Source organism: Watersipora subatra, chromosome 2 (genome assembly GCF_963576615.1).
Source record: "Watersipora subatra chromosome 2, tzWatSuba1.1, whole genome shotgun sequence".
Classification (NCBI taxonomy): Eukaryota; Metazoa; Bryozoa; class Gymnolaemata; order Cheilostomatida; family Watersiporidae; genus Watersipora; species Watersipora subatra.
The window spans coordinates 294,123-317,020 of NC_088709.1; the positions used below are offsets into that span (position 1 = coordinate 294,123).

Genomic DNA, 22,898 nt, shown 5'->3' on the forward strand with positions numbered 1-22,898 from the left:
TACCATACTGAATTTTATCCCAATATCAATATTGAAGTGGCGTTACATACAAAAGAGCAAATGTGTATCACATCAACAATTTCATTGCGGTTCGAGTCTGTTGATGTTGTGTTATATCTGATATCAACCATGTACAGATACACACAAAGAGAACAGCAAGTTCCACCATTATTGCAAATCTTGTAGCAAAGTTAATGGAAAAAAATTCCCACATGACACGATCTGCAAGTCTCCAGATTTGGGATAAATCTCCATTACAAGTCAGCTTCCAGACCTTAACGATTACAACATTGAACAATGGGCATAAGAAAGTGTAGATAATGACCAAAAGCTTGTATTTAGGGCCCAGATTAAAACCATGAATTGACTCTAAAAAGTGCAATTTAAGATCTAAGCCTAACCAGACCCTTTATCAGTGACTGCATTCAGATGATAACAACTCACGTCATGCGGTCTATCAAGATCTGCATTAAGTACTGCTCTACTCCAGACACAAGCTTATAATTAGAGATTATATATGATGAAATCAACGCTGGGGAAAACATCAGGAGTGGCTATAAACCCCTAAAACTGCAGGATTCACAATCAAAAAGCTGTGACATAGTTTCACTCCTGGACACTAGGGCTAATGCTTAGTATAAAGGAAGGAATGTTTTCTCAAATTCCTCACTCTTTCAATGCAGTTTCATCATGACAGACAGACATGTCAGCAGAAAAAACTAAAGTTTATTACCGAGAGAACCAGAGGGTGTCTATATTTCAAGTCTGACATTTACTTTTCCAATCTTATAATTTAGTCTACAGGTAGGCCTATAACTTATTATATCTATTTCTTGTTCTAAAATAAATATAAGGTCTTGGGAAACCCATTGATTTTCGTCACCTTAATGAAACCTCTTTGGGACTTAAGTCTAAATTGCCGCATCGGGAAAGGTCGGTCAACTGTAAGATTTTAGTTATATTAATCAACTAGATAAACTGATTAAAACAGTCAATAATCAAGATCAGACCTTATCTAAGAGCTATTTTAGCAATAACTATTTAAAGAGTCCATCTGCATTCAATGATTAACTGATCCATTCCCAAAACGTTGACGAGTAATTGGTAGAATAATCCAGCTCTGTCAGTCACCAACACAACAGTTGGTTTGTACCTAGTCTTGCAGGCTACAAACATATCTAGACTTGATACCATTTGTTAAATAATTATAGTGAATTTACAAGTAGTGAGTCGAACAAAATTGGTAAAAGTAAAAATAAAGAAAGAAATTGTACGTCTAGATATGCTGAATGAAGATTTGTGAGTGGAATCTTAAATAGGAAGACTGATCACTTGAGAGAATTTTCATTGGCGGTATGCAAAATGGGCAGATATAGCGATAAAGCAACAAAAATAAGCACACTGAAAATAAAATTAATAGAAATTTGTTACAAATATCTTTTTATGTCAGTATAGTTGTTTCACATGGTGCTAAAACGATTCGCAGATTAAATTCTTTGAAAAACGGCAACCGCTTAGTTTAGACTATGAACCCAAATGCAAATACGGTAAAATTATTTGTTCCCTTCGTCCGAATCAATAATGTACAGCTTCTGGCTACTTCGTGTCAAGGATGTCGCTCAGCTGACCGCCACAGTATTACGCTAGTTTAGTACTAACCTTTTTATTGGGTTTCGTGACCTATATAGTATTATAACGCGTTTGACGCAAGCTCCTCTGCTGCGTTTGCATAACTGATTACGTTCGCAATGCTGAAGCTTCCCCTCTGGTAAGATGTGCGCTCCGAGATGCTGCTCGTAACATCGTGGTCTCTCTATAAACTAGTATAGCCAATTTATCGTTAGCTCGAGTAGGCTTTTCAGTTTTTTGTAAGTCTTTGCCATCATGGATGGTCAGCTTTGTTTCTTTGCTATGCTGCTAGGGTACAAATTATAAGACCCAGTTTTATCGGCGATTTGTTTTGGTTATGCGTCCGTCTTCAGAGAAAATCTGTACGTTTTATCTCAAGTTTGAAAGATATGGAGGGGGTTAACAAGACCAGAGATTCTTTTGGGTCTAGTACCTACAAAAGATAAAATAAAGGTGGCCTGTATTAGTCTCCTTTTTAAAATTTAACCAAATACGTTCATTCATCTTTTGCTGAGAACCTTGGTAACGTCCTTGCTAGTCAATCAAACTTCCATAATCTTAGAGTGCCTGACTCGGCAGTGCCTTTAGCTTTTACTGCAAACCGTCAGGCTTACTTTCACAGTTTTTTACTTGAGAACTTCCAGAGACAAGCCTGCTTCATAACCATTTCTGTACAAAAATGTTTTAGTTTTCAAGTTTGGGTTGTTCCCCTTCCTTGCCTGGCACGAGTTCTTGAGATTATGTTTGTACTTAGGCTTAGTCCGCAATTTTAACAGTTTTAGTAAAATTTTGGCTGTCAGATTTATCTTTCTAGTTGTCCTTGCTGGTATCATCAAAGCCAAAACTCTATACTGATGCTAAAACAACGAATGTTTTATAACGGTGTAGTAATGCCTATTGAACAGCTATTAGCTGTATTGTGACCTTTTATGCAGTTATTAGGGTGGCACATCAGGTTTAATTTGGCATTTTGATTTGTCAGTTGAGACATTTGGAAAGCAACAACAAAATTTATACCATTATATCGACGATTTAATTTGGCATTTTTGTTTTTAATGATCAGGTAACTCCAACGTGATTGGCTATATAGCTATATAGTGTTAGCTTCATTCTCTAAAATAGTCATTGCCCAACTACATGAAATATTAAGTTACACCTATTATGTTGAGATGCGGTTGAATAAGTTTATTTTATGATTGTTTCCAGAAATGAGTTGTTATATGTTATAGTTTTAAATAAAACTAATGACTACTGAAAGTTGTTGCTGTAACAAGTAGTTACTTAATTGCTTTTATTTTATATGGATTAAGTGTGGATTAAATGTAGATTAAGTGTAGATTACTGCTCATATAGGTTAAAATGTAATAATAATGTGAGTGTAACAGTTACTCATAAGCAGATATTGTGATGAGACACTTTCAATTTATTGTTAAAAACATGTGACACATTATGCACTGCAGCTCTGATAAACACCACTCATAAACTCTCCAATAATGTCGCTCTCAAAAATAAATCTACAGACAAGCATGCCAGAGTAAAATCAGAAAATTTGAAGTGATCAGAAGTTATTTGGTTAGGGTAGTAATCACTTAATTTAAAAACTAATAGTATCTGTAGTTGCAAATCAATGCAAAAAACTATGAATTTAATATACTGTAAGGTACTATAGCACTAGTTAGAGACATCGCAATGAAATTCTATGTGATGCATTTTCTCATAGCGGCCCAACTAGTAGTCTGTTACAGTCACAGTGTCTTTTAGCCTATCAGAGTTTCCATTAGTTGAACATATAAACACCCTGAAGTCCATCGTAATGGTTCCATTCATCTACTCGGCCTTTGCTAGATGAACTCAATGAACAGTCAGGCGTTTTGCTGCAGCAGTGGAACAAGAATATGTCAATGGTATTTACCGTAAAACCTCTAATTGAACGCCTTGACGATCTATTTTTCAACACTTCTTTTATAGTCTGTAGTGACGGTCAATTGTAGGCGGCGTTCAAATAGAAGCTGGTTTTGTATTTTTTAAATGGCTCGTCAGAATTTTGGGAAGATAGAATGTCGCCTATATTTTGCCCTCTTTTTCTGGTGGACTTTTTGGATGCAATAAATTTGCTAACTCGCTTCCAATTTGTCAAAGATCTCTTTATAAATATGCATTGAGATGCAAAAAAATATATCTACCAGTTGATATCTATTGCTGGCAATTAACCTGCTATGATATTATAGCCTGTGTCCTGCTTTGCAATTTGTTGAAGCTTTTAATTTTCATTTTTTTCTAAATTTGAAGACATATTTTTTGTTTTCCATTTATATTTACTAATGTTGCATAGAGCTCATTGCACTCATTGATATGTTTGCTACAGTTTGCAGCCAAAACTAGCTTTTGATGTGCAATAGAAGAGAAGTTACGAGCGTCGATCAATTGTAAGATTAGATTATTACAATGATGCTATCAAATAATATGCTATAAATCTGCAACTTTATACAGTATGTTATAGGCTCCCATAACATATACCTCCTATAACGTAAATTTCAGAAAATGTAACAAAATTTTACGAAGTTTTTGCTTCCTACAATGTAAAAAGTTCCATATAACGTAAAGTGTGAAGTTGGGTGAGCTCTCAAATTCGATTTCGATGTTAATAAATTTTGTTGCACTTGCGAGAGAAAAACCGACGCGCGTTTAAAACTATATCTATTATATATACAACTTTCGCGACATTCTAGTTTGTCGTGATAGATCGTCATATGTGTCAACCAAACAGAAAACAACTGCTGCGCAATTGTTCATAAATAAAAAGGCGATCGATTAGTGTAGGTGTTACAGCGTCGCATCGGTCAACCAATCTGAATGTGACGAGTTGGAGCATCATCGGAAGTTCTCTTTTATCTTAACCTTGACTCCTGCTTACAGATAGACCAGGAACAGGTAGTACCGCCTTTTTATAGTAAGAATATTTAGTTATTTTGCTTTATTGTAAACGTATAAAATATTTGTTATTAGTTTTACTTTTCAGATTAGACTGCTGTTTAAAAAAAGTAAGCAAATCGATGTAAATGAACGTTGAAGATGTGCAGTCCTTAGGCAATAATTTTTACAAAAGGTTGATATATTATATATTAGCCTAAATTATGGTCTATAAAACCTGTGGGATTGATTAGAAAAGGAAGAAAAGTTGTCGATGCAAACCAATAATGCTGCAGTTACGGTACAACCAATAATGCTGCAGTTACGGTACAACCAATAATGCTGCAGTTACGGTACAACCAATAATGCTGCAGTTACGGTACAACCAATAATGCTGCAGTTACGGTACAACCAATAATGCTGCAGTTACGGTACAACCAATAATGCTGCAGTTACGGTACAACCAATAATGCTGCAGTTACGGTACAACCAATAATGCTGCAGTTACGGTACAACCAATAATGTTGCAGTTACGGTACAACCAATAATGCTGCAGTTACGGTACAACCAATAATGCTGCAGTTACGGTACAACCAATAATGCTGCAGTTACGGTACAACCAATAATGCTGCAGTTACGGTACAACCAATAATGTTGCAGTTACGGTACAACCAATAATGCTGCAGTTACGGTACAACCAATAATGCTGCAGTTATGGTACAACCAATAATGCTGCAGTTACGGTACAACCAATAATGCTGCAGTTACGGTACAACCAATAATGCTGCAGTTACGGTACAACCAATAATGCTGCAGTTACGGTACAACCAATAATGTTGCAGTTACGGTACAACCAATAATGCTGCAGTTACGGTACAACCAATAATGCTGCAGTTACGGTACAACCAATAATGTTGCAGTTACGGTACAACCAATAATGCTGCAGTTACGGTACAACCAATAATGCTGCAGTTATGGTACAACCAATAATGCTGCAGTTACGGTACAACCAATAATGCTGCAGTTACGGTACAACCAATAATGCTGCAGTTACGGTACAACCAATAATGCTGCAGTTACGGTACAACCAATAATGCTGCAGTTACGGTACAGCAAACAACTTAGAAGATTTAAGTCAAAGTTTTCTTTTTTGCATGGCCAAAGCGGTGAGTTTGGAAAGATCTTGGGACGTACTAAGCTATTTACACGTATGTTCTCATAGCGTAAATTCCTTATAACGTAGACGTTCCTGGAATGGATTATTTACGTTGTAGGAGCGTCTACTGTATAATGGTAATCTATCAAATGCTACAAATATATATTCATAAACAAGTTACATAAAAGAACCATACTTGTATTACATGCAGAAACAAAAATTTACATTTTTAAAACAAAAGTATTTGCGTCGTTTGCTCGGATAGCTGCATTTTGATTGTTGCTTACGATGGAACGAACATCTTCTGGTTATGCAATACCTTTCACGATGTCTTCTGGCCTCAACTGTTATTCCGCATTGCTGAAGTAGTCATTATTAACGACCAAACAATTTTTTGGCAGAGCAAAACTTTTACACATTGCGTTGAGTACAAATTCAATGCTTATAAGTTGTGCTTGCCAAACGTAACCTTTGGTCTAAAAGTAGTCGACTAGTTTATGTCTATTTGTTGTACATGTAAACTAGTTAAAATACCTAGTCATAATTCATTAGTCTACCATAATAAATGTAAGCCGTTTATATCCATCGTTTTTTGACGTCATCAAGTCGTTTGCATATGCGCTCGTTCACGAAAAAGCCGCCATATTTGTAGAAAACGATCGTTTTTCTTTTATTTGCTAGTACTTTTTGGTGTTGTTTTGATACTATGATAAAAAAATTGCAAACAAAAGCATCGTTTTCAAAAGATCATTGCAAAAGCTTCGTGTTTCTAACGATAAAATTGTCTATAAAGATGGCCGACAACGATAAAATGACGTCACAGAAAAAAACGAAGGATACTTCGAAGTATCAAGACCGCGTTAAACAAGGAACTACTATTAGCCTGAGACAGTTATTAATTATTTCTATGGTGTTGCTATCAAAGTTTTATCAAAAAAACATCGAAAAGCTTTGGAGTTGGACAGCGAGAGAATTGGTTGTTATTGATGCGAATGATTCATTATTAGTACGATTTTGTGGACAGTTTTCTACTGATCACTTGATCCTATGGGTTCATAAAGAGCAAAGATTGTCATTGGTGGTCAAATGGAGGTGGTATTCACATAGAAGGTGACGCTTTATTTTTCAATCCTCTCACAGTCGCGGTCAAATAGAGGCGGTGTTCAATTAGAGGTTTTACGGTAAATTATAAGTAAATACTAAAAATGAGGTTTTAGAAAAATACTAATGAGATAATCTCGTTCACACTTGTAGAGTCTTCACTCTCTATTACGGAGAAAACAAATTTAATCATCTTTAGGTGCATTATAAGGTGAGGCCTTCTCGTACCAAGGTCTCTTTGTTACAGGTATTTTGTCTGCTACTACAGCATGTCTTAACCCCTGGTGTCAGTTTCTGCCCTGCTGACTGACCAACTGACTGACTAGCTGATAGTATGAGCAAGATGAGCGCTGACCATTTAGGCGACTCAAATCGCAGCCAAGATCAATATGGGGCAATAGACAGACCTCTGTTTGGTGAGACAAGCCAGCGTGTAAGTGTACACATACACTGAACATCTTAAGCATGCGGCTTAGAGACATTGTTGATTCTGTATGATTATCTGTTGATTATCTTTGTTTTTAGGACCGGCTTGTGAATCTGGTGGTTGGGTGTGTAACAGGAGTCCTTGTGCTGGTTCGTATGCTTTGCCTTACTCTTGCAATACCTACATGTGCCCTCCTGTACATGCGCCCTCTTGTACGTGTGCCCTCCTGGTACACAGATTTTATTATCATCATTCATTTAGACTCGCCTTATAATGTTGTAGATAACTTTGATCAGTGCATTTGTCTTCCCAACTGATGAACCAGTCAACGGAATGAATGTCTACTTCGCGCTCTGCATCCTTCTAATATTATTATCTCACATCATCCTGGTATGTACCTCCCTCTTGCTTCTTTTCCATCCGTTGAAGCATCTCTACCTACAAACGTCTATTAATTTTACATTTTTCATGCTTCAAGTTTTATGGTGCACTACTCTTCGAGCCTTGTTATTGTTTATAGGGGTGCAGCTCTAACTACTGTTGTTTATAGGGGTGCAGCTATAACTACTGTTGTTTATAGGGGTGTAGCTCTAAATACTGTTGTTTATAGAAGTGTAGCTCTAACTACTGTAGTTTATCGGGGTGCAGCTCTAACTATTGTTGTTTATAGGGGTGCAGCTCTAACTACTGTAGTTTATAGGGGTGCAGCTCTAACTACTGTAGTTTATAGGGGTGTAGCTCTAAATACTGTTGTTTATAGGAGTGTAGCTCTAACTACTGTAGTTTATAGGGGTGCAGCTCTAACTACTGTTGTTTATAGGGGTGCAGCTCTAACTACTGTAGTTTATAGGGGTGCAGCTCTAAATACTGTTGTTTATAGGGGTGCAGCTCTAACTACTGTAGTTTATAGGGGTGTAGTTCTAACTACTGTAGTTTATAGGGGTGCAGCTTTAACTACTGTAGTTTATAGGGGTGCAGCTTTAACTACTGTAGTTTATAGGGGTGCAGCTCTAACTACTGTAGTTTATAGGGGTGTAGCTCTAACTAATGTTGTTTATAGGGGTGTAGCTCTAAATACAGTTGTTTATAGGGGTGTAGCTCTAACTACTGTAGTTTATAGGGGTGCAGCTCTAACTACTGTAGTTTATAGGGGTGTAGTTCTAACTAATGTTGTTTATAGGGGTGTAGCTCTAAATACAGTTGTTTATAGGGGTGTAGCTCTAACTGCTGTTGTTTATAGGGGTGTAGTTCTAACTACTGTTGTTTATAGGAGTGTAGCTCTAAATACATCTGTTTATAGGGGTGCAGCTCTAACTACTGTTGTTTATAGAGGTGCAGCTTTAGCTACTGTAGTTTATAGGGGTGTAGCTCTAACTACTGTTGTTTATAGGGGTGTAGCTCTAATTACTGTTCATTATGGGGATGCAGCTCTAACTACTGTTGTTTATAGGGGTGTAGCTTTAAATACTGTTGTTTAGTAAGTCTATTTTATAGTTTAACTAATCGAATGCTCGGCGTTGCACGGGTATTAAAAAGCAGCCTATAAACATTGGCAAGTAATGCAGTTGCTTGCCATTAGCCTGGCATGTTGCCAATGACTAATTTAAGTAAGCTAACATCCATATTGCTAAACTTACTAATGAGAGCCGTGAGAGCAAGCTTTAGCGATGTTGCGTAACGTAACGCATAGCACTGCGTATTTTAACCGAGATAATGACTCATACTGCCTAATGAATCCATTGCACCTCTCACAATGGATTCATTAGGCGTTAATTATATTAACAATTCAATGGGTGATATATTAACCTAACTTATTAGTTAGGTTATTGCCTGGTGAACGGGAGGTATTGAGATCAAATCCAGCACGAAGCGGATTTTTCATTCCTAGATTTTAATAGCTATAACCAGACAGGTTGAGCGAGGACAGACCTTGAGATTTATATATATAAGGGCTGTAATATTTTATAATTTAATGTACTCAGTCTATTTTTCCTATGTTGCAGATATACTGGTACAGACAGGGAGACCTCGATCCTAAGTTTAGAAACATGGTCTATTACAATGCATTCACACTTGTCTTGTTATGCATCTGTGCGAACCTCTACATTCATATAGTCGATGATAAGAAAACCAAAACTTGACGCCTTCCTGAGATTATAAATACAGACCTTTATTATATTATTATATTCTCTAGTCTTTATTTACACAATTTCTCCAATGTGATACCATACTAGCATACCACTAACCATACTGTATCCTGTATGTTTCTGCGTGTCAGTCAGCATTCGTTACCCTTGAGGCATACTCGACTTATACTAAATTTTCCCGCTGCTCACCTGACTCTCACTAAAGACTTTCACTATAAGATTTGGTGTGACTGGGTGTCGGGAGTAGCCAACATGACATCGCTCTACCTGTAGCCTGTTGAAAGCTCTCCGGACCATAACAGTTCTTGCCACTAGTAGTTTTTTGTTATATTTGGTACTCTACCCACTCTCATCTTATATCCATTTAGACATTTACTGTTCTGTTAATAAAGTTATTAAGGAAAGTCTTCAATTGGTGATCATATGGCAAAATTAAGTAAACATGAGATGAGCTCGTATTCCTCTTAAATCGCACTTCTAGCTCCCCAGTTGAGTCACTCACAGCGTAACCCTCTATATGTCGATGTCTCTCCCAAGTGCGACGTGAGAGAAAACGATATTTAAAGGCTAACTATAGGACGCTCATTAATCAAATCTTAAAGCTTGCACCGACTTGATGCTGTGACTTCATAGAATTTCTCCCGTAATATGATGCAAAAACTAACTATTTACGTTCAGTAGAGTTTATGTTGCAGCAGTGTCTACTGTGCACTGTTCCTCCTTCATTTAAGATCTCCATAAATCAGCAGTTTGTGACAAGTCTTGTTTACAAGTTTTAGGTTAGCTTTTATTGGTAAGCCTGATGCTTGCTAAATAACATAAATACCCTTAGCTGCCAAGTTAGGATCATTACACTGGGCAAACACATGGTGTGCCTGACCTTGACTGTAGCGGCAGCAGCCACATTTACCAGATGCCCAACTTCGAGAAGAAATTTTTGTTATACAAGTAGAAATGTCAAACAGTCATCTGATCTTATTTTACGGATTGTCGGCACTAACAAAGGCTGAAAATCCTGAACTCTTAAAAAAGTGCAGCACCAAACAGAATAACCTGGCTCTGTACCCAGTGGGCATTCCAGTAGACACAAGCTCTAAGATGTAACTGGGGTTGCCTGCTCTTGTTGAAGATAGTAAATATTCATGATAACCAAAGATACCAGTGGCTGGTGCAATGCAATGAACAGTGTTGGGGGTGATTAATCATTATTGGCTCTTTCCGCTTTATGGAAAGTTCATAGTTTTGTAGTAAACTTAACAAAACTATGGATTCTGGTATAATATCCATATTATTAACACAGATGCTCTTATTTATATCTCTTTTTGAATAATTCTGAAACTAGCAACCTTATAGATAGAACCTATCAACTAATATCATCCAACTTGTAGCAGGTGTTAAAGTACTCAACTAGGCCCTTCCATTCCTTGTCCACTTACAACTGTAGCGCCTGCCAAAACATGTCAGCTACTGAAGCTTAATACTAGTTGTGAGTAGAGACAGGATACTACTAACTCAGTTGGTCTATTAACTCATGTTAACATGACATAACAGTAGACAAAACTCATAACAACTAACAGACATCAGAACTAAAACCACCTGCTACACCATGTGAGCTTGGCATTTTATTAACCAAATTACATAAGCAGTTTCTTGTTTATGAGGAGTTCGAAGTTATCAATCTTTTACATCATTTGTTTCACATTAGTACCGAATATCTACAAATAGTCCATTGCTAACATATCCTGCATCCAGCTGTTCACTCCTTTCAGCATCAGCCGTTGCTCAACTTATATCTGACCCGCTATTGGTCAGTTTCCACCACAGCTGCTACTTGTACATTTATATCAGACTCATTTCTGTCTATATTAAACCTTTACTGTCAATATGCTAGAAGTCATATGTCATATGCCAGATGTACATTTCCATCAGTACCAACATTAGTCCAGTTTTCCTCAACCTGTTATTGGTGCATTTCTACCATGTCTGTTATTGGAGTTCCTCTACCATGACTGTTGTTAGTGGAAATATACAAGGGTTGCTATTGGTTCATCTCTACAGATATGCGAATATTGATTGGTTGGTTTTAGTCAGACTTGCTACACATGAGTTTAACATTTACATGAGGAAGATGAACCAGAAGGAGAGATTCGGTACTGAGCTAAGTGAAGGTCACCATTCACCAACTTCTTGCTTCTCTATTCCCTTAGGCTAAACCATGTGATGTAGTTTGTATTAATCAACAATAACGGTTTATTATCTCACTCAATAAAACAATATATACAACAATATATACATAATGAAATACAAGTGTTAGGAGAGAGTAATATCTCCAATCAACAGAGTAAAGAAAGAGTTGAAACTGAAGTCACATCCTGAACATCCTTCTCAGTATTCTAATTCTTCTCTTCTGCGCTAACTCTTTCTCTCTCATTCTCTTTTCTTCCATTTCTCTTCTTATCTTACGTACAACTTGTGTTATTCTCTCAGCCAGGTAACTAGAATCACAGAGTTTATCTGTGAACCATATATAACTAATCATTGCATAGCGTAAATATCAGTAACAATATGTAACTAATCAACTGAGCTGACTTCTGAGAAACCAACTCAAATCTATATTTAAGTTTTGTAAAATGTAAGCCGATATAAAATTTCTGATTTGGTCTGAGACTTAAAAACTCCAGTTGATCTAGAAGATTCTAGAAAGCTGTGAACAGGAAACCAAAGCAACAAATAGTTTAACAGAGCCACAAAATTCACCTACTTTTCACTTGTTTGAAGTTCACTAGCAACGGGGTTCTTAGTAGGAAGAGCTTGGATGGGTCTAACGCTTTTTCTGTTTTCCCCATTTCCGTGCCATTGTGGAATCTTTGTTAACTTCCTTGCTGTTTTTATAGCCTGATTTCTTGCCTCACTTATTGAACTCAGAGGACTTCTACAAGCAAAATGTTCATCAGAATGAAGCGAAAGGGTTGTCATCTCCATGTGGATGACAACCCTTTTGCTTCATGGAATTTGAACTAGTGACTAGCTATAGAACTTGGTCTATTTATTGGGTAGACACTTGGTAAAACTAAACAGGAAGAGTCTGTGCATACTGTACTGCACATGAATATGTCAGTGCACCCTGCTTACCAGATGGTGGAATTGCATCAATAATAAGAAGTTGTCAAACCTTGTATCAAGCATCAGCCAAGAATAATACGCATGAAACTAACTCAAGCAGTTTGGTAAATCAGGAATCGTTGTGGACATACCAGCCGATTGACTATATCACTAAAAGTTGTGTGCTCCTCCTATGTTAGAGAAGGTGTCTAGTGCTAATGGTTTAAGACGCCTTAGGCTAAGCAATAGTCTAAGACAAATAAACCACAAAAGTGCAAAACATAGATTTAGGCAATTTTATTGAAAAGAGCTGATAACTACGTCCATCTTGAAAAATAATTGACTGTTTTAGATGCCCGTATCTACCTGCGTGCTCATCTAACAAATAGTGTTTTTACTCTAATAATAACTTACTCTGTGTTTCTGAGGGGAATCTTTGAGCCTGCAATCCTCACAATTAGTGATGAGTAAGGGCTATGGGTTATCTTTGCCTTCCTCTTTGCAGCATTGATAGACTCTTTCACTTTATGGTCTGGAAGGAACCTGGGAATCTTAGACTCCTTTCTCTTTTTTAAGCTCTCCTGTTTCTTCTCCGGGCTGACTGACTTTAAAGGCATGCTATAATTCATATCACACTTTTATCATAAATAAATCTACCAATTTTATCATTGCTACAATTGGACTAGTTTAAAGTTCATTCTAGAGCTTTATCTCACATCATGAGAAACCAGCTATCATTATGTCTATGCCAGTAGCTTGAGAATAAAGCTAGCAGGTATTTACACCGACAATTTTATAACTGGGATAAACCATAGTACTACAACCATGACAAGGTTTAGCAAATCAGTGACAAAAACATCACTTAAAGGCTGTGTTAATCCCATTTAGATAAAACATTCTGTTAACACCGCTGTCGCTATCAAATAGCAGGCCAGAATTGCAGTTGTTTTTAGAGCTGTAGGCAAATATGTTTGAACCAGTTACAAGAAAACTAATGCTTCAAGTTACTTGAAATTTGGGTGTTTTACATTTAAAAAACTTTGCTTAACAACAAAGTCTTAGCAGAGTGTTTCAAACGAACGTGTCCATACTAGAACTTGATAACAACCAACGGCTAAAGAAAAAATTACATCTAATTAACCACTGATTTACATTACATTAAAATAATGCTTGAACCAACAGCATTACATCTGTAAATGTACCTTAGCATAAAATCTACTAAATTTAGTTTTTATTCTAAAGTGAAATAAAACAAAACATTTATTTCAAAGGCATAACTAAAAAGCAATGAATGCTTATAATATGCATCAATCTGATATGATCCCATATTATTACAAGCAAAGGAATATATTCAGGTGTGTTCACTATTGCTCAGTAGCTAGTAAAAGCGAACAAACTCTAACCGTAGGTAAGAACTAGAAATAAATGACCAGAATCTAAAACCAGAGTAATCAACAGGAAGTTGATGATTCACATTGAAGATTCTGTACAGGTGGTTGGGGATTTATGCAATATTTCACCTATTAATGTAGTCATGTACGAAGCGGTGACGATATTGAGTTGAAACAGAATGGCTAGCATTATTTTAGCTATAAATTTGGCAAAGGTCCCTGAAGAGATTTAATTCATTCATGAATACATGTAATAGGGACTGATGGACATATATTGGAATGAGTTAGAGTTGGAAATTTTATTGAAAAAAGCTGATAACTACTTCCATATTGAAAAGGAAGAGACCATTTTTAGATGCCCGTATCTACCTGCGCGCTCATCTAACAGATAGTGTTTTTACTCTAATAATAACTTACTCTGTGTTTCTGAGGGGAATCTTTGAGCCTGCAATCCTCACAATTAGTGATGAGTAAAGGCTATGGGTTATCTTTGCCTTCATCTTTGCAGCATTGATAGACTCTTTCACTTTACGATCCGGAAGGAACCTCGGAATCTTTGACTCCTTTCTCTTTTTTAAACTGTCCTGTCCCTCCTCCCGGCTGACTGACTTTAAAGGCATGCTATAATTCATATTACACTTTTATCATAAATAAATCTACCAATTTTATCATCGCTACAACTGGACTAGTTTAAAGTTCACTGTAGAGCTTTATCTCACATCATGAGAAACCAGCTATCATTATGTCTATGCCAGTAACCTGAGGATAAAACTAGCAGGTAGTTACATCAACCCTTTTGAAGGACTCATTTACAAATGATGTTGAAACGCTGTGGTTGAGCAGTAGACTGCATCTCATTACTCACCAAACTATGAAACTGAAAATTGCCTTTCCTTTCTAAGAAAGAAGATAGCTCCGTTCAATAAAATAATAATTAACTTATATTCTCCTATCGTTATAAGCAGCGACCTACCACATAATCGTTCAACTGTAATAATAACTTACTCTCTATTTCTGATAGGTATTTTTGAGTCGAGGATCCTTACAACTGGATTTGAGTGCGTATTATAGGTTTTTTAAACCTTCCTCCTTGCTGATATGGTAGGCTGCCTCTTTTCTTTTGTTTTATCTTGTGGTATAAGTCTAGAGATCTTGGACTGCTGCCTCTTCCTCATATTATCCTGTTTCTTTCCCACACCGACTGACTTTAAAGGTGAGCTGTAATCCATACCAGATTTTCATCTAACTTATATATAAAACTATACAAATATACAAAATGCTACACCAGGATTACGTATTATAAAGCTTCGTGTAAACGAAAAGCCATCCATTTTTTGACTAGATCCTGGCTACACCAGACTCATTTTCAAAGATTTGTAATTGTCAGTACTTATTAACTGTCAGTACTTATAAACTGTCAGTACTTATTACCTGTCAGTACTTATTAACTGTCAGTACTTATTAACTGTCAGTACTTATTACCTGTCAGTACATATTAACTGTCAGTACTTATTAACTGTCACTACCTATTAGTTGTCAGTACTTATTAACTGTCAGTACTTATTAACTGTCAATACTTATTAACTGTCAGTACTTATCAACTGTCAGTACTTATTAACCGTCAGTATTTATTAACTGTCAGTACTTATTAACTGTCAGTACTTATTTCCTGTCAGTACTTATTAACTGTCAGTACTAATTAACTGTCACTACCTATTAGTGTTCAGTGCTTATTAACTGTCAGTACTTATGAACTGTCAGTACTTATTAACTGTCAGTACTTTTTAACTGCCAGTACTTATCAACTGTCAGTACTCATTAACTGTCAGTACTTATTAACTGTCGGTACTTTTTAACTGTCAGTACTTTTTAACTGTCAGTACTTATTACTTGTCAGTACTAATTAACTGTCAGTACTTATTAACTGTCAGTACTTATTAACTGTCAGTACTTTTTAACTGTCAGTACTTATCAACTGTCAGCACTTATTAACTGCCAGTGCTTATTAACTGTCAGTACTTATTACCTGTCAGTACTTATTAACTGTCAGCACTTATTAACTGTCACTACTTATTAACTGTCGGCACTTATCAACTGTCAGTACTTATTAACTGTCGGTACTTATTAAATGTCAGTACTTGTTAACTGTCAGTACTTATTAACTGTCAGCACTTATGAACTGTCAGTACCTATTAACTGTCGGCACTTATCAACTGTCACTACTTATTAACTGTCAGCACTTATTAACTGTCAGTACTTATGAACTGTCAGTACCTATTAACTGTCGGCACTTATCAACTGTCACTACTTATTAACTGTCGGTACTTATTAAATGTCAGCACTTATTAATTAGTTATTACTAAGAAAATTTTCACCAAAAGGATCAACATAATGTTGGTGAACTTACCATCTATTCCTGACTAGAGTCTTGGAGTCTGGGGTTCTATCAATTGGAGTGGGACGGTGGGCTTGACTACTCCTCTCAATAGATTTGAAGACCAGCTGAGGAATTTTAGATGGTATTTTTGTCGCTCCAGTTCTCATCTTCACTGATAAGCTCGCCATTTTTATGGAAATGCTGAAAGGAGAACGAATTAAACAGTTTAATAGATCAAAAGTGTGCAGCTACTCCAACATTCCTGTACTTCACTCACACTCTAACAATCTCAGATGTAGGAAGGAAATATGAGACAAGTAGTTTATAAAATAGTTAGTTTACTACATAAAGTCAGCACCTTCTCTAGTAAAGTTAGAGGAAGCTACTCGTATGGAGCCTGCAGCAAACTCACATTACAACCTTATGTGAAATATAAAGTATGCAATATATAAAAAGGTAACAAGGGGAGACAATTTATTCTAGAAGGGTAAGCACGTGGCTTGAAGCTAAAATAAATCTTTGAGATGTAAGCTTTAGCTAGAGAATCTGACACTATCCACCTGCTCAGTTTGTCATCCAGATATTGAATGACAATTACTCATGTCTTTATTCAGCTTCTTATACTATTTAGTAATTATCATTATTCATATTTTCATCATATAACAAGGTCATGGTTACTCACTTTCTACTAGCAACTGGAATCCTTGACCCTGGTATTCTATAGACACTACCTTGTCTGTCTCCAGAACATCTGACTTGACTAAACGTAGCAGGAGTTCTCATAGTGTCACTCATGGTAACTCTATTGTATGTTTGTGCAGTAGATCGCTATAACATAAATAGGTATATGAATACTTCAAACAGTTTATGATTCAACCAAATCTCAGCCCTCCATTGTATCACTTGTAAATGACCAATTTGTCGCTGAAAATTTTTAAACAGTTTTCATAGATTGTTCGCACATCAAGATCTAGATCTGTCCTTCATAGAGTTATCATCATTATTACTTTTAGAAGTGATGATAATACCTATTACATGTAACTTATTCTATTCCTAATCATACAAACATTTATTTACTAATATCACACAGAATCATCTCCGTCATGCTTCCCTTGTTATCACTTGATACAACCTTACCTTCATCTAGCTGTATGCAAATGTAATGACAATGAGAGCAACAATACAAAATCATCAGCAATAAAAGTTACTAGTTGATTGTTGAGGATTATGGGTACTACTGTACTTTCACATGTAATTACTAATTTACTATACATGGAGATTACTCCAACAATAGAAAACAAGCATACCAGATTCAACACAGCAAGATATAATTATATTTCCGTCTATATTGCTTTACGTTGTAGCTATGGGGGTGCTTATATATAAAAGTTGTAACAAAGTACAATGTAGTGATTTTATTAAAGTAAAACACAGCTCATATTTATTAGTCTACTAAACCTCAGTATCTCCCATAACTATTGTCCTAAAGTCGAGTTGTTCTGAGTTCTTCAGTCATAGCTAATGTTCTACAGTGTCAAGATTTTTACATGCATAACTAGTGTCATTTATAATAAGTTACAGAGACTTGTCATTTAGCTCCTGTACAAGCTATGTATATGCCCTCCTGTTCTTATCAGCAAGGGTTTCTGAATCTCTTTTATCCACATGTATTCCCAATAGACGAATCATCGTACATGTCAGTGTGACAAGAGTAGAGATATGCCATCTTCTGTCCCAAGGACAGCCAGGGAGAAATGATATTTTACAGCAAATTATGGGAGTCTACCTACTCCTGATTGATCTCTAACATATATTATAGAGATTCCCTTTTACTATATTTACTCTCCCAAGTGCGACAAATAACTATAACATTTTATGGCTAACTATGAGATTATCATCCTTTAAAACCATTTTTCAAACTTTCATCAACCTGATGCTTTACGTGATATGGTATATTTTACATAATACGTCGCAAAAATCTTTATATAATTATTTAAGTACCGCAGAACTTATGCAATAGGGGCATTTACTGTAAACCGTTGAAGTTACTCATTGGTTAAAGATTTTCACAAATCAACAGTTTTTGACAAGTTTTGTTCACGAGTGTTAGGTTAGCTTTTTTGGTAGGCCTGCCACTTGCTAATTAACAGAAAGTTCCTAAGCTGTCAAACTACTTAGGATCATAATACTGGTCAAACACGAGATTTGCATGACCTTGACTTTAGCGGCATCAGCCACATCTACTACTTGCTCAACTTCCAGAAGTAAATTTGGTTTTACAAGTAGAGATGTCAACTAGGCATCTCAATTCATTCTACGAATAGTCGACACGAGCAAGGACTGAAAATCCTGAAAACATTAAAGAATACAGCAAAAACGGAATAATCTGGCTCGGTATCAGTAGGCACCCTAGTAGACACGAGCGCCAAGATTTAACTTGAATTGTCTGCTCTTGTTGAAGCTAGTAAATTGTCCCTTCAATTCAGATGATAACCAGAGATACCAGTGGCTGGTGCTATACAGTGAAACCTGGTGAAGTTGTTTTACCACTACTGATTTTTTCTTTATAGTTTTACAGTTTTATGGAAAGTTTATAATTTTATAGTAAACTTAACAAAACTATGGATTCATGTGTAATATTCATATTATTAACACAGATGCTCTTATCTATATCTCTTATTGAATAATTCTGAAACTAACAACCTTAAAGATAGAACCTATCAACTAATATCATCCAACTTGCAGCAGGTGTTAAAGTACTCAACTAGGCCCTTCAGTTCTTTGTCAAGTTACAACTGTAGCACCTGCCAAAACATGTCAGCTACTAAAGCTTATTACTAGAGGTGAGTAGAGACAGGATACTACTAGCTGTGTTGGTCTATTAGTTCCTGTTAACATAACATAATCGTAAACAAAACTCATAACAACTAACAGGCATCAGAACTAAAACCACCTGCTACTCCATGTGACCTTGATGAAATTTTGTTACCCAAATTACATAAGCAGTTTCTTGTTTATGAGGAGCTCGAATTTATCAAACTTTTTCATCATTTGTTTCACATTAGTACAGAATATCTACAAATAGTCTATTGCTAACATGTCCTACATCCACCTGTTCACTCCTTTCAGCATCAGCTGTTGCTCAACTTAAATCTGACCTGCTATTGGTCAGTTTCTACGATAGCTGCTGCTTGTACATTTATATTAGACTCATTTCTGTTCATATTAAACCTTTACTGTAAAGATGCTAGAAGTCGTTTCCATCAGTACCAACATTGGTCCAGTTATCCTCAACCTGTTAATGGTGCATTTCTACCGTGTCTGGTACTGGTTATACTCTACCATGACTGTTGTCAGTGGAAATATACAAGGGTTGCTATTGGTTCATCTCTGCAGATATGCGAATATTGATTGGTTGGTTTTAGTCAGACCTGCTGCACGTGAGTTTAACATTTACATGAGAAAGATGAACCGGAAGGAGAGATTCGGTACTGAGCTAAGTGAAGGTCACCATTCACCAACTTTTTACCAAGCCAGCAGGTAAAAATCACCTACTTTTCACTTGTTTGAAGTTCACTAGCAACAGGGTTCTTAGTAGGAAGAGCTTGGATGGGTATAGCGCTTTTTCTGTTTTCCCCATTTCCGTGCCATTGTGGATGCTTCTCTATTCCCTTAGGCTAAACCATGTGATGTAGTTTGTATTAATCAACAATAACGGTTTATTATCTCACTCAACAAAACAATATATACAACAATATATACATAATGAAATACAAGTGTTAGGAGAGAGTAATATCTCCAATCAACAGAGTAAAGAAAGAGTTGAAACTGAAGTCACATCCTGAACATCCTTCTCAGTATTCTAATTCTTCTCTTCTGCGCTAACTCTTTCTCTCTCATTCTCTTTTCTTCCATTTCTCTTCTTATCTTACGAACAACTTGTGTTATTCTCTCAGCCAGGTAACTACAATCACAGAGTTTATCTGTGAACCATGTATAACTAATCATTGCATGGTGTAAATATCAGTAACAATATGTAACTAATCAATTGAGCTGACTTCTGAGAAACCAACTCAAATCTATATTTAAGTTTTGTAAAATGTAAGCCGATATAAAATTTCTGATTTGGTCTGAGACTTAAAAACTCTAGTTGATCTAGAAGATTCTAGAAAGTGGTGAACAGGAAACCAAAGCAACAAATAGTTTAACAGAGCCACAAAAATCACCTACTTTTCACTTGTTTGAAGTTCACTAGCAACAGGGTTCTTAGTAGGAAGAGCTTGGATGGGTCTAACGCTTTTTCTGTTTTCCCCATTTCCGTGCCATTGTGGAATCTTTGTTAACTTCTTTGCTGTTTTTATAGCCTGATTTCTTGCCTCACTTATTGAACTCAGAGGACTTCTACAAGCAAAATGTTCATCAGAATGAAGCAAAAGGGTTGTCATCCCCATGCGGATGACAACCCTTTTGCTTCATGGAATTCGGACTCGTGACTAGCCATAGAACTTGGTCTATTTATTGGTTAGACATTTAGTAGAACAAAACAGGTAGAGTCAGTGCATACTGTACTGCACATGAATATGTCAATGCACCCTGCTTACTAGTTGTTGGAGTTGCATCAATAACAAGAAGTTGTCAAATCTTGTATCAAGCATCAACCAAGCATTATACACATGAAACTAACTCAAGCAGTTTGGTAGATCAGGAATCGTTGTGGACATACCAGCCGATTGATTATATGACTATAAGTTGCCTGATCCTGCTATATTCAGAGAAGGTGTCTAGTGCTAATGGTTTAAGACCCCTGAGGCTAAGCAATAGACTAAGACATATCAATCACAAAAGTGTAAAACATAGATTTGGGTAATTTTATTGACAAGAGCTGATAACTATGTCCATCTTGAAAAATAATTGACAGTTTTTAGATGCCCGTATCCACCTGCTTATCCATCTAACAAATAGTGTTTTTACTCTAATAATCACTTACTCTCTGTTTCTGAGGGGAATCTTTGAGCCTGCAATCCTCACAGTTAGTGATGAGTAAGGGCTATGGGTTATCTTTGCCTTCCTCTTTGCAGCATTGATAGACTCTTTCACTTTATGATCTGGAAGGAACCTGGGAATCTTGTACTCCTTTCTCTTTTTTAAGCTCTCCTGTTTCTCCTCCGGGCTGATTGACTTTAAAGGCATGCTATAATTCATATCACACTTTTATCATAAATGAATCTACCAATTTTATCATCGCTACAACTGGACTAGTTTAAAGTTAACTGTAAAGCTTTATTTCACATTATGAGAAAACGGCTATCATTATGGCTATGCCAGTAGCCTGAGAATATAGCTAGCAGGTAGTTACACCGACAATTTTATAACTGTGATAAACCATAGTACTACAACCATGACAAGGTTTAGCAAAACAGTGACAAAAACATTACTTAAAGGCTGTGTTGAGCCTGTTTAGATAAAACGTTCTGTTAACACCGCTGTGGTTATCAAATAGCTGGTCAGAATGGCTGTTTGATTTTAGAGCTGTAGGCAAATATGTTTGAACCAGTTACAAGAAAACTAATGCTTCAAATTACTTGAATTTTAGGTATTTTACATTTAAAAAACTTTGCTTAACAACAAGGTCTTAGCGGAGTGTTTCAACCGAACGCGTCCATACGAGAACTTGATAACAGCCAACAGCTAGAGAAAATTACATCCGATTAATTACTGATTCACATTACATTTAAATAATGCCTGAACCGAAAGCATCACATCTGTAAATGTACCTTAGCATAGAATCTACTCAATTTAGTTTTTATTCTAAGGTAAAATAAAATGAAATATTTTTTCAAAGGCATAACTAAAAAGCAATGACTGCTTATAATATGCATCAATCGGATATGATCCCATATTATTACAAGCAAAGGAAAATATGCAGGAGTGTTCACTATTACTCAGTAGCGAGTCAAAGTGAACCGACTCTAACGGTGATAGGAACTACCAAATAAATGACCAGAATCTAAAGCCAGAGTAGTCCACAGGATGTTGAGAATTCACACTGAAGACTCTGTACAGGTGGTTGGGGAGTTACGCAATATTAATAATGTAAAAAGTATAGAAAATTAATGGCAAGGTTATTGCGGGTGCTGCGCTGACAAGAAAATAATATTTCACCAATTAATGTAGCCATGTACGAAGCGGTGACGATATTAAGTTGAAACAGAATGGCTATTATACATGTAGAATGGCATCTTTTAGCTCTAGATTTGGCAAAGGTCCTTGAAAAGATTTAATTCATTCATGAACACATGTAATGCAGACTGATGGAGAAATAATGGAGTGAGTTAGAGCTGGGAATTTTATTGACAAGAGCTGATAACTACCTTCATATTAAAAAATAGACTGTTTTTAGATGCCCGTATCTACCTGCATGTTCATCTAACAAATAGTGTTTTAACTCTAATAATAACTTACTCTCTGTTTCTGAGGGGAATCTTTGAGCCTGCAATCCTTACAATTAGTGATGAGTAAGGGTTATGGGTTATCTTTGCCTTCCTCTTTGCAGCATTGATATACTCTTTCACTTTATGATCTGGAAGGAACCTGGGAATCTTAGACTCCTTTCTCTTTTTTAAGCTCTCCTGTTTCTCCTCCGAGCTGACTGACTTTA

General features: G+C 36.3%; 1 protein-coding gene and 1 long non-coding RNA gene across 3 annotated transcripts; one reads left to right on the forward strand and one right to left on the reverse strand.

Moving 5' to 3' along the window:
* The first annotated feature begins 1,740 nt into the window (after positions 1–1,740).
* Positions 1,741–9,782, forward strand: LOC137387391 (transmembrane protein 243-like). 2 transcript variants are annotated; one of them, XM_068073804.1, is made up of 5 exons: positions 1,741–1,768; positions 7,044–7,229; positions 7,322–7,372; positions 7,506–7,613; positions 9,227–9,782. In XM_068073804.1, exons 2-5 carry the CDS (start codon positions 7,131–7,133, stop codon positions 9,362–9,364), a joined length of 396 nt encoding a protein of 131 aa, XP_067929905.1. In that variant the 5' UTR covers positions 1,741–1,768; positions 7,044–7,130; the 3' UTR covers positions 9,365–9,782. The 2 variants fall into 2 exon arrangements, with proteins under 2 accessions (XP_067929905.1, XP_067929904.1); XM_068073803.1 differs by lacking the exon at positions 1,741–1,768 and adding an exon at positions 1,769–1,868.
* A 1,959-nt stretch (positions 9,783–11,741) lies between these two features.
* Positions 11,742–13,000, reverse strand: LOC137386828 (uncharacterized). The gene is made up of 3 exons (XR_010977847.1): positions 12,887–13,000; positions 12,132–12,302; positions 11,742–11,865 (listed from the first exon to the last, which is right to left on the reverse strand). It is a non-coding gene; the product is annotated as an uncharacterized lncRNA (long non-coding RNA).
* Between the last annotated feature and the right edge of the window lie 9,898 nt (positions 13,001–22,898).

Excerpts from the sequence above, each read along its gene's own strand:
- LOC137387391 (XM_068073804.1), top strand. The coding sequence starts at position 7,131 with ATGAGCAAGATGAGCGCTGACCATTTAGGCGACTCAAATCGCAGCCAA. Across the intron at positions 7,373-7,505 it reads TAACAGGAGTCCTTGTGCTG|ATAACTTTGATCAGTGCATT; the intron begins GTTCGTATGCTT and ends ATAATGTTGTAG. Across the intron at positions 7,614-9,226 it reads TATTATCTCACATCATCCTG|ATATACTGGTACAGACAGGG; the intron begins GTATGTACCTCC and ends CCTATGTTGCAG.